Source organism: Lipophrys pholis (genome assembly GCF_963383615.2).
Source record: "Lipophrys pholis genome assembly, chromosome: 8".
Taxonomy (NCBI): Eukaryota; Metazoa; Chordata; class Actinopteri; order Blenniiformes; family Blenniidae; genus Lipophrys; species Lipophrys pholis.
Window position 1 is genome coordinate 13,760,404 of NC_137630.1, and position 12,623 is coordinate 13,773,026.

Consider the following 12,623-nt stretch of genomic DNA (forward strand, 5'->3'; position numbering starts at 1 on the left):
TTTGTGTAGCGATCGCTGGAAGGCTATTGGTATGGAAAGAAAAAAAAATGCCAGCAGATGACAAAAGTTAGGGGCATGCACTGGTCATGATACAGTTGGAGGACAGGAGAGGAAAGTGGGAAATTGTCAGTAATCTGCCTTAGTGAATCAGCAGAGGTTTTAATGCGAGGATTAGAGCAGAGCTTTACTTGTGCTGCTGCTTAGATGGGTGCCTCGTTCACCAGCACCAACACAACTACAGATTCTACCCCCTCCCTACCGCATCACACTTTCTCTCTGTCTCTGTCTTTTCACTTCTGTGCTGTCTTCTCCCACTCTCTCACACATGCTTTTCGTTTCCCTGGCCTCTCACCTCTGTGCTTAACTACACTTCTTACTCTTTGGGTCTTTCTCTATGCAGTCCTCTGTCTCTGTGCTCCTCCACTTCCCCTCTCACTCGACATTCATTCTGCCTCTCTCTGTTATTATCAGACTGCTCTCATCGCTCCATGCATCGACCAGCCATCTCCACTTATATGATGGCCCTGATTCTGCTTACATAACCTAAGACGCCAGACCCAGCTCGCTGTGCTCACACTTTGTTGTTTTGAAATGATAATTATCATATCGGATCATATCGTATTTTGCAGCTTTTGTCATCATTTATTTCTTTCCCAATTCTGATAGGATAGTTCACTTAGTTGCTGACGTAGGAGGGTGCAACTAGAAATTACCTGAATTGTTTTTCCATTCCTTATTAGTCTTAATGTTGTGTTAATGAAGGTTTCATTTGGCTAAACTAATGAGTCATGTGAAAAACTAAAATTGTCCTGTTGATTTTAATCAGTAAATGAGTTTAGTATAATTACATTTTTGAAAACTCCTTACAAGTAGAGGTAATAGGGGTGCAACGGGAAAACCTGGGAAAAGGATTTTGTTTGAAACAAACCAATTCTGTCTTCCTGAGCCTCCGTTGAACTCCCCTCCACTGCCTGCCTCGTGGAAGGTTTTTGGAGGATGGAAGTCCTGACGCGATCGCCGCACACACACAGTTTGTCATCTGTGTTTTGTAAAACTTGCTGTGGGAGGGACTGACAACACTTCAAATATGCGCGCATATATTCAGAGACATTGTCCCGACATTGGTGTTGCTCACTTCAGCGAAGTGGCGGGAGGATCTACCTCCTCTCTAGTCATTCTGTCCCCTCTTGTGAAGTATTTTTATGATTTGGGGATCAAATCTGTGTAAAAGTGTATGTGTAAAACATCGACTTCACCTCCAGATTGGACAAAACACATCAAATATATATATGTATGAGTGTTACTTTCCTAAAGATCTTCAAGGATTCATTATCTAGGAATTCTTTTAAATATTTGATGGTTGATAGAATATTAAAGAAAATGTGTACAGTGTGACCAAAACTAATGGGAGTAAATGTATAAGATGTATAAGATCCTTTAAGATGCTCCAAGACCCCAAACAATGTCGTCCACCCACACCGGGAATTCACACTCCTCAAACTGTGGAATGGAAAATAAGTATTTCTCTTGCACAACAGTGAGCTTTGTGTCAACTCTGTCATGGTTGGATTTCGCCTTCCAATCTGTCGCTTTTTGGTGGGTTTGCTTTTGTTTTACGCTGTGGCAGTGTGTCATTTAAAATGACGCCGCCAATCTTTCTGGCCAGAGCCGTAGATTGGATTTCCAAATCCTCATTAACCGCACTGCCTTCACTCACTGTCTCATCCACGCATACACTCACACACTGTTAAATCTGGATCCTGACGTGACTCATAGCTTTCATTCTTTACACAGGTGTTCGCTTCTTGCCTTTCCCTCCTCAGGCTTTTGGGAGAGGGTGCGCGCATTTCTTGCTTCCTCCTCTGAAGGATTGAGCTCAACCTGCCCACATCGCTCAACGTCTTTCGTTCGCCTCATTCCTCGCCGCCTGTCTTCCTCCACCTTTTGTTTGTCACCGCGCAGCCCACACTTTCCCCCTCACATATGCACAGCATTGCTCCACACGCTGCTTAATCCCCTCGCTGCACCATCACGGCCAGTGGTTCACACATTTGTGATCCCATTTGGCCAAGAAGCATACAGCTCGCTTGAATTCAGAAAGATAATCAGAGTAAATCTTAAAGCTGTGTGACGTGCCGCGCTCAGCTCTTACTTTTTGGCTTTAAAGAGTTCCTCCCATGGACTAGGAAAGCACATTTTAGTTTTGAAATCCATTATTTTGTTTTGTACGGTCACACAAAAACAATATCCGTACAAAGAATTCGATTTCGATTCCTTCTTTTTCACCATGTAAACGTGATGTCATTAGACAGGATCATTAGAATGAGATTGCTTGAATGAGCGGTTTTAGGTGTAATCTCTCAAGAGCAGGCGATGTGTCCAACCCCGGCAGTTCCGGCTGATAAAAGGGAGATTACAAGGATGATTTACCACAGATTACAGTGCAATGCTCCGCCAGTACTTTCACTGCTAGTACACAGCTCACGTCAGCAACAGCAACTTTAATGAGGAAAGGAGTTGTGTGAAAACAAAACAAGCAAGCTCAATAACCTGCTTGGCTAACATGAGTTTGAAGATTTCTTTCGCAGTCATTTACTGGAATTTCTGCCGATTCACTTTGCCAAACTGAAAAATCCTCCAGCCTCTTAATCCTTTTTGTAATCCTTTTTATAATCACTTTTTTAATGGTGAAGGGAAATCCACACAAGCTTCAACACTAAAGAGTGTTATGTATATTTTCAAGGTATTGTTTTTGGCCAGAACGGTTTTAATAAACGTTCCATCTTAAATCATTTATTCTCCTGATGAATACTTGAACCTTGCTTTCATCTTGTCTCTCACCATCTCTTGAGTCATGACTCATTTCTGGTCGAAAACATACATGGCAGCTCCGCAGCGTGCAAACCACTTTCTGTTTTTAAGTGTCCTCGAATAGTCTTAGAAGTACAATCAAAGCCTATGCGGGACAATTACTTTTTGGCTGTGGATAATCTGGCGACAGAGCGTAAAAGTACACAAGTAAATCTGCTCGGGACATTCGGCAAATCTGAAACCTCATCCATCCACAAAATTCTCCGGAGCATATGGGCCCGGCGACGCCCCACCAGGCTTTTCCACTCTGCTCTGCCAAGCTAATTCAAGAGTGACTCTCCAGCAGCGATTCTATTAGCAGGCAGCACAAGAGTGCTTCCTTAAATACACCCTCTGTGCTCATTGGTCAAGCCATGGAGACGAGTGGAAAAAATAAAAAGAGTTTGTAAATGTGGACTTTAGATTTTGACAGGTGAGGGACGGACCTTTCTGGTTTTTGAGCCATGAAAGTCGTCCTGATAGAAGGGCGCGTGTGCACACGGCTAAGGTGAAACCTCTCCTCGAACCTGAAGCTGACAACGTTTGTTGGAGGCGAGACCCGGTAGTAGAAGCTTTAACATAAAAGCAAGAAAATGAAAACCCAGCGACATCTGGAGAGCCTTAAAACCACTGACATTTACAGCATTAGCTCTCGAGCCTTCAACCAGCATTAAGAGCGAGCCTAAAGAGGGAAAGACAGAGAGGACAGTTAATAGGAGGGAAGGAGAGGAGAAGCGAGGAAAGAAAAGAGAGAGTTGCTGGAAGGAGGAGAGCGAACGCGAGAGGTGGTGGGCGGATCTGAGCCACAAACCGTATTTGACATTTGACCATTGTTTACATGGAAATGAATTATGCATGCATACATGTATGGAGTGTGTGTGTGTGTGTGCGTGTGTGTGTGTGTGTGTGTGTGTGTGTGTGTGTGTGTGTGTGTGTGTGTGTGTGTGTGTGTGTGTGTGTGTGTGTGTGTGATCACGAGAGCAGCTCTTGATACAGGAGGATATTGGGGGACTGGAGTTTTACATAAGCCTGTGCATGACTACTGGTCCTCTTTGAATCATACTTACGTCTCCCATCACCATGGCTACAACCTACAGTAGTGTGGAGGCGCGTTCTACATCTCTCTCCTGCTTTCCCTGGCGAGCCGATCCTACAGTCGTGGGTTAAAGCAAAGTAATGGGTCTTCAGGGTCTAAATCGCTGTCTTTCTTTGTAATGTTCGACAGTGGCTCGTGGCTTTCGACCTGCTATCTGACATCGGCTCATAACTATGTTTTCCGCAGACCATGTTTGTTTTCAGCCCCAAATTAGTATTTTGCTCTCTTCTGCTGTTCGACATGAAGATTAAGCTGTTTGGGTTTTTTTTTTTAAGAGAAAGTGCTACTTTGCATAAAAGTCTGTTTTCACATTTGTAATTTCCTTCCCTCCCCAGACGTTCGCTCTCCCAAGATGCTGGGGAGTTTTTCGACAGCGATACAGGAGTCCTCGAGGTCCCGATGACAGTTCAAGTCGCAGGCCAGGTTTGTATTCGGTCGCTGACACTTTCCAAAGACACATGTCACGTCTACGATACTGTGAACCTCCCAGTGACGCTGAACACTCGGTAGCGAGTGCGCCCTACTTTGTCCCAAACAGAAGCCGAGCCACTGAAGGTTGTAACCTATTTTGCTTCCAACAAGCTAAAATTATCTCCCGCCCTCAAGGCCCAGTTACTCCAATAAGGCAAGCATAAAGGTTATCTCATATTGTTTTACTGAAAATGTCCCGAGTTGCTCAAGACATGCACGCAGGGATCAGATGTACACCAAATCATGGAGGGCTGTCTGTGTTTTTTAACACCGTTTTATAGATTTATTGTCAGTTAAACATGTCACATACCATAAAAGTTAGTCATGAGTTCTTTCTTTGGTGTCATATGCAGCCACCAGCAGTGAAAATAGCAAATTATTTCCTCTTTTTTTTTGAATTTTAAATGTAAATCAATATTTGTGATTTCCCTGAAACAATACTGAGGTGTAGTGGTTAGTCCTCTAGATTCCCAGCAAGAATATCACTGGTTTGAATCTGTGTCGGACTTGGAGGTCTTTCTTGTGTGGAGTTTTGTTCTCCTTGTGTGTGCAAGCATTGCACGAGTTCTCTAGTGTCCTCCCACTGTCCAAAAACAGGTATTTGAGGTTAATTGGTCACTTGGTGACTGTGAATTGCCAGTAGGTGTGTATGTGAGTGTGTGCGGCTGTTGTGTCTCTCTGTGTTTGCCGTGCGATGGCGATCTGTTCCATAGTTGGCTAGGATCAGCTTCAGCACCCCACATCCCTGACTTGGAAATATAGACAGATAAACTCATTCACAATAGGATCTAAACAACATATCAGATTATAGAAATGATATATTATAGAATTTCATTGAACATTTTGCTGCTTTATGTTTTTTAATTCAGAAAAGAGTTGGCTCAGGCTCATATTTGTCGTCATGTACCAGCCTCGTTTCTTGGGAGATTGGTGGTGTTCTAGTCTTGTCTGGTTACCTCAAAGCTTTCTTTCACATGTACAACTGCAACCACTGCATTCAGTACAGTTTATACATCGAGGCAGCTGTCTCTTTTGCGATTTCCGTGCACGTTCACGATGCTCCAAGTGCATTTAAAGTGACAGATGTAGACAGTAGGCATGCCAGTTCAGTACACAGAAATGTGTTTCACTGCAACCACAACCGGTGAACCAGCAACAGTTGCTATGCTACGGCTGCTTCTATGTTCCTGTTTTGTTTACTTTTTTCCAAGCCCAACTTTATCTTCTTCATTTCAGCTTTGTACGTCTTGTGACATCACTTGTTAATACCAAGGGTAGGAATCACTGGGGAGGAGAGGAATTCCCCATCAGGGCTGCACATCTTCACTTCTGCCTTAATGATCATGCCTGCAGGAGGGGATGAAAATGTATTTAGCCAAAGTAGTGATTAAAGCGACTTCACCAGCACATCAAACCATGGAAAATAACGAATAAATGTATTCTGAAATCTAAGCAACGCAAAGCTGTCACCTTTTACACGCTGGGCGTGAAGCTCACAAGATTAACTTCGAACTCGTACTGCACACAGGCGGCCTCGCAGCACCAAGCAGTTACGATTTAAAAAGAAAAAAGCCAAACACACAGATCCAGAAGCATTCAAAGTTTATGTGTTAGAGGCTTTTACTACTTTGTCTGCATTACGTTGTTGCATACATTACACTATATAATACTCTTATATTTGATTTCCTTTCATTTTTACCCCGACCTCCCTTGTTTATAACCAACCCCACCCTATTGATAACACATCATAATTCTTCATGAGTTAGTTGACCATTCCAGCCATTCTTTGTCACAATGGCACTTTGAGAAAATTGCACACAACAAAATATTCACAATATTTGCTTTGAACAGAAAGAGCAACGGTGAGATTCCAGAAGCCGGGCTCCTGTCGAAGAGTCTTTGAATAGGACGGTATTTTTAGAAGGTGAAACAGCTCCTGAGGTGCAAGAGCATTCAGTGGAGCTTCCCGTAATCGATAAGCAGCTGTTTCATAAGTTGAAGTTGACCGTTTCAAGATGAGCTCATGTTCTGTCATGTTACAGAAATCTCCTCGTCAAAATAAAAGTACCTTAATCAGTTTGCATCCAGAAGGCTCTGCTGATATCAACTTCCTCTGTCAAACAACACCTGCTCAGTGGAGCCACAAAACCTGACACCTTCAAAGGATTCAATATTAATGTATTGAATATCAAATAGAGAATCCCTACTTGAAGCAGGGTTTGAATCCCCCATCACAATCTATCTGTCTGTCCTATCGTTTTCTCTCCTTCTATCCCCTCACCCCGACCGGAACAGCAGAAAGCCTGGTTCTGCAGGTTTCTCCTTGTTACAGTCTTTTTAAAGTCAGAATTACAATTACGGTACAATACGTTTCCTGAAAATTAATAAAGATTTTAAGTGTGATACATAGTTAGATTTATGAATAATAGAATCATTCTGGAATATTTATAGGGTGATGTTGCCACAATATACCAGTCTATAATAAGCATTTTTAATCTTTGTCTTTCATGTCATTGAGAGATGATTATGGTAAAATGCCTTATAGATACAACAGATTTTAAATTTCCTTTCTTATGTGCTGTCACCGTGAAGCTACACTTAAATTCCTTCAACTCCTCACTACAGGCCTTTTAAAAAAGCACAGAGCAGCTGCTTAGACATCCGTGTTGCACTTTTGCCAGCCCTTTTTTTTTTTTCCTGTAAATTCAAATCTGGCCCATTTTCCTGCCAAACTGTCACCTTCTTCATCCTCCGAAACCCTACTCACTAAACCTGGTCTCTGCAGGATGTGAGGAGGGGTGAGAGGATTGTGGAGGTGGCAGGGGTCAGGGACGGGTGTGTGCAGCCAAGGGCCGGGGCCAGGATGTTCCTGTGAAGCACCAAAGCTGTTGCCCCCAGCCCCAGGCCCTGAGCTTCTGGCACTAGACCATGAAAACACACACACACGCTCATATCCACACACAGCGTTTGGCCACCAGACGCCACAGCAGCCGGGGAAGCAATGGTGCAGAGACCAATAAACAAGGTCATCTGCTCAGCAGTGACATGACTCAAGAAGACTTCATTCCCGGTGAAACGACACAAAAATCACAAATTCGATCTCTTTTCGAGTGAATTATCATATCATAATGATCATGCTGCAACACTCTGTGTTTTTCTTATGAAACTAACCTCGGCATAGAATTGATCCTTCTTTTTTCTGCCTGATCCACCTCCATTGTTGACATGAAGAAGGTGTTGATGAGCTCGGCTGTTGCACTGAGTGACATGTTGATTCATTAACACAAACACAGCCACAGCAGTTTATTTTGAGTCGGTCCCAAGCACATCCTCATCCTGCTGCCATAAATGTTCACTGGAGCATGAAATGTGTATTAATCCCCTGCTTAAAATAGTCTCCTACAAACACGCTGCTTGAGAAGTGGCATGTACGCTGAAAACAACAGTTCCCAAATGTTTCAGGAAACCACAGAGCCGTTTTAGTGGAATCAGAAAGTGTTTGTGCGGAATATTTTTAGAGTGTTCAGGGGAGGCCCGGTGGGATTGGGGCTGAGCAACACAAAGAGGGAAATGATTTCTGAAAAGTACAGAAACGTGGACAGACACAGTGTTGGTTTTTAGTCTTTTTTTTGTGAGGCGCGTTAACGGAGAGGAAACTACAGAATCACCAGCAAGAGGAGGAAAGTCGGTGTCGCTGATAAGAGCTTCCTTTGAGTCAGAGCTCTGTTTTGAATCTTGATGAAAATGTTTGATAGTATTGCGCCGTATCAGCTAGAAAAAAAAAGTTACAAATAAATGTAATTATAAATAATATTTGACTTAGTTAAAGTGCATAATTCATATTTGTGAAATCGCAGGCCTAATAATGTTTTTTAGGAAACACTGGTTCATAACATACATCAAGTATCTTTTTCTCTTCAATCAGAATGTGAAAATCTTTTCGTAAAGCGAAAACCAGCCGGCAACATTATTGATGGTGATAGTTTATTTCACTGATCCCTTTTTGCAGGGTTTGCTCAGCAACATGGCTACTTGGCTACCAGATCCCCTACACTCAGCCTCATGACCCAAACTATTGCACCAACGGGGAGGGCAGACCTTTATTAAGATGGCAGATTTAAAACCAAAGGAAACTAGAGTGTAATGACCAAAGGTTTCTTGATGTCTGTGCAGGTGCAGCCGGCGTGTTTCACGGTCCATGCCGTGGTGACATCCTCAGACCTGCAGTTTGACCACAGCGAGGTGGACTTTGGCTTCTGCTCCATTCTAGAGTCAGTCAAGAGCAGCGTCCGCCTCACCAACCTCTCCCTCTTGCCGCAGGACTTTGGCTTTGTGGGTGTCCCAGAGGTACGGCGTGACTGCTCTGTATACTTCACTATCTGGTCATTGTGAAGCACAATCACTTGCTTCCAGATAGAACTAGGAAGTCTTGTTTATCACTCCTGCTTCACTGGGCTTTTTTATTTAATTGTACACTTGTGATAACTGACCCTCTCTCTTCTCGCTATGGGCTTCCCATTATTTGAAGTAGTTTGCATTAGCGATAACTTAACACAGCTTTCATAGTGTGTGTACACGGCGTGAGAATTAATCACTAAGATAAACTGCATTCATGCTTTGTTTTCGAAGAATCCGCTCTGCTTGAGTAGGCAATCTAAATCCCGTGTGAGAATGGCAGCTTCCACAAATAAAAGCTACCACATAAAGACAGAGATAAACATGGCAGGGGAAAAGAAAAAAAACAACTATAAATAGTTTCATAATCTGTGCGATTTCGTCTTATCTGCAGGGTTCTAACTTTCTGATGGAAATCAGCGCTATTTGAATTGACTGAGAACTGTTTGTCTTTCTCACAGTTTATTGAGGTCCAGCCAAATGATGGGTTTGGTACTCTGCTTCCTCAAGAAACCCTGGAGATCCATCTCATTTTCAGCGCCAGATTTGCCAAAGAGTACCATTTCCAACTCTGCTGCAAATCTGGAATAAACAGGTTTTTTTTTCCTCATTGCGCATGCTTTAACCTTCTTAAAATGGACTTTGAGTTATTGGTTTCAGTGATTACACCTGGTCTGATTCAAAATCACTTCTGACTGATTTGTTTTCCACCGCCTTCAGAGATTTTCTGCTGCCATGCCGGGCGGCGGGCGTTCACCAGCCACTGGAGCTCTCACACTCCCTGGTGCAGTTTGGGGCCACAGCAGTGGGCGACCACTCCACCGTTGTCCTTCACCTGACCAACCATCGCACCGACCGGAACCAGTCCAAACAGACGTCAGGTCCGGTGGGAAAACACACCGGGGCTCCTGCGGGTCCCAGGTTGTTCTCCTTCGCGGTTCCAGAAGACTCGGACCTCGGCATCACTCCTGCAGCAGGACGTCTGCTCCCTGGAGAGGTGGAGCGCAGCGCCTCTTCTGTTAATGCTAAACATAAAGGAGTGTAGCGACCAATAATGTAATAACTGCCAAGAACAACATTTTTCCCATTTCAAATTTAATTAAGCCAATAATGTAATAAAATAGTAGAATATTAACGACCACAAGTGAAAGACAAAGATTATAGAAGGAATTATATCTGTTTTGGATAAGCAAACTGTACAATACATGCAAAAAAACAAGTTTCATGCCCAAGAAATATAGTCTCATTTATGTATTATTATATTAGTAGCTGCAATTACTGAAAGGTTCAAAAGGTTTTCTTTAAATGGTTCTTCAGTAAGGTAATAACTTATGAGATTTCAGGAAAAAAAAATTTCTGTTATGCTGAGAAAGGCTAAGATTATTTCATCATTGGCAGGTATTACATTCTGACTTTATTGGTTGTTACAAGGATAAAATACAAATCAACTGCAGTGATGATTTCAATAAGAAAGTAACTCTAATGATGACGAGGACAACACTGTCCCTCCGTTTTTAATGCGTCTGTCATCATTCCTGCAGCTCAAGAACCGTACAGTACTGGAATGCTTGTGTGCAACTTTAATGTGGACTGCTACGCATTCAAACCAAGCATTTATTAATATTAACAAAGCAAACTGAAGAATTTGTTAATGTCCCCCGTTCTTCAGTATTCCCCTGGAGGTTGTGTTTAATATTTTATGCAAGGATATTATCTCACCATAGCAACCGTTACAAAAAATACCGAAACCTAATAGAAACTGGCTTTGGGTGAGCATGATTCTACTGTGTATTTAACCCAAACCAAACTGAAGAAGTACACTTTTCTATGCGTGAAGGATGATTTTCATGTAAGACGTAATGATTGCAGGGTAAATCGGTCTCTTCGCAGCCCTGCGCAGTACAGATAAACACACATTTACAGTAAGATGAAGAGCGAAGCCGCCACTGAGTTACTGTGGTTGACTCCGCAGTGCTGTGATGCCCTCTACTGGACATCTGATGGAAGTGAATAAACGCTCTTTGTTGCACTATTTTAAGATCAGCATGTTATTATTATTAATGGTTTGATTAGAAGTCCTACTTTTGAGTCAGTCGATCAAAAGAGAAAAAAACAGGATACTGCCCAAAGCTAATTTAGATCTTCACTCTGCAATATTGAATTAAAAATCTGAAATAGACAAAAGCAATACCTCTGCTAATGCCTTCCTCCTTTCGTCTCTCCCAGAGATGTCCCGTCCAGGTGACGTTCAGGCCCAGACTGCCGGACCAGTTGATCAAAGACGAGGCGCTGCGACTCCTCCACCGAGCCAAGTTACTCCGTGAGAAGGAGCTGCAGAGAAACAGACTTGCTGAGCAGGAGGTACAACTGCATGCCCACCTCCTTACTCCAGTCACCTTCTGCCCGTGCCAGGGTTTTTTAAATGTGAACACGTCCTCTGCAGCTTTGGGAGCCGTGCCGGCGCTTCAAGAAAATGTCGCCAGCTTATTTATCTGACACCTATGAACTTTTCAGGCTAAAAAGGAGATCCCAGTGGAGTCCTGTAAGGGCAAAAAGGCGACCGTGAATGCACGGGGCAGGAAGATGTCGGGCACCCCAAAGACAGAGAGCGCCTCTGAGTCACCCGATCCTGTCCATATACAGCCTGGGTAGGTTTTGTCTCTGTAAAGATCACGTCCATCTTCCTGTCCCACTTTACTCCTTCATCCAATTCAGGGTCACAAGGAGTTTGGGCCTGAAAAAAACAATAAATATTCTGTCTCTTGAGTATGAACCAAATGATACCGAAGATGACTTATGCCAGCTGATGCGTCCACGTTGTCCACTAAATTGAATATCTTTTGATTATATCTACAGCAACATATCAAAGAGAATTTTAGAAAGCGTTTCTCACGTACCTAATGAATTCCTCTTTATGTAGGGAAGAAGCAGAAATCTGACTACCAGCAACAACGACATGTAGATTACACGCCAGGATTTTCTATATCCCCTCTTCCTCCAGTAATGCAGTGATTCCATCAAGTCTTTTCCTTCGACCACACGAAGCCTTCCCTCAGTGGAAGTGGACTCTTTGAGAGCGGCATTTTTAAAATTTAATTGTGAGATTTTTATTTTTATTTTTTTTGATCTCCTGTCAAGGTCAGAGTACTACGAGAAAGCCAAGGCCTCCCTGTTGTACTCCTTCGGTAAACGCTGCGGAGAGCACACAGTGCCCTGCTTCGTGTCCGACGGAGACCCTCCGGAGGACGACAGACAGGCCCAGCCAGCGTGGAGGTAACAGCCGGCCTCCACACAGCGCCTCACACCGTCGGCTCTGGCATGTCACATTTGTTCCACGTCTTTAATCTTTGGGACCTCAGCAGACCCAACACAGAATTCTTTTTGCAACATTGCATTTGCAGACCAGGTTTTCATCTAATCCAACCCCCCCCCCAAAAAAAAACCCTCACTGCAGGACTAAAATATGATGCAGGGCCCCCGATCATTCTTTCACGCACTTTGGGGATGGTAAGACCTCTATAAGGAAGGAGACAAATTAACACCTGTTCTCTTGTTTTTTTCTGTGTGTAATTAGTTTCTGAAGGATTGAATGTGGGAATAGAAGTTTAATCAGGAACCTGCTTTTCAAAACAAAACAATCCAATTAAAAAAAGTTTGTCGAGTCCAAAAGCATTTTGTGACTCGACTTGCCCGAGACTCTGGGGCAGCATTGTTTTGAATGGTTACTAAAGACATCATAAGTTTGAATTATGTGACAGGTTCCAGCCTTGTCTGTGTTTATAACTGTATTCCAAGTCCCTACAAATATCGA

At 43.1% G+C, this 12,623-nt stretch overlaps 1 protein-coding gene across 1 annotated transcript in view; it reads left to right on the plus strand.

Annotated features, from left to right (window-relative positions):
* cfap74 (cilia and flagella associated protein 74) overlaps positions 1-12,623 on the plus strand; it is a gene marked incomplete at both ends in the record, with an annotated part of 55,548 nt that overhangs the window by 35,115 nt on the left and 7,810 nt on the right. The window contains 7 exons of the mRNA XM_080470035.1: positions 4,282-4,369; positions 8,591-8,764; positions 9,274-9,407; positions 9,533-9,809; positions 11,039-11,173; positions 11,327-11,460; positions 11,951-12,085. Coding sequence (XP_080326161.1) covers positions 4,282-4,369; positions 8,591-8,764; positions 9,274-9,407; positions 9,533-9,809; positions 11,039-11,173; positions 11,327-11,460; positions 11,951-12,085 — 1,077 coding nt within the window. The remainder of the gene's footprint in view (positions 1-4,281; positions 4,370-8,590; positions 8,765-9,273; positions 9,408-9,532; positions 9,810-11,038; positions 11,174-11,326; positions 11,461-11,950; positions 12,086-12,623) is intronic.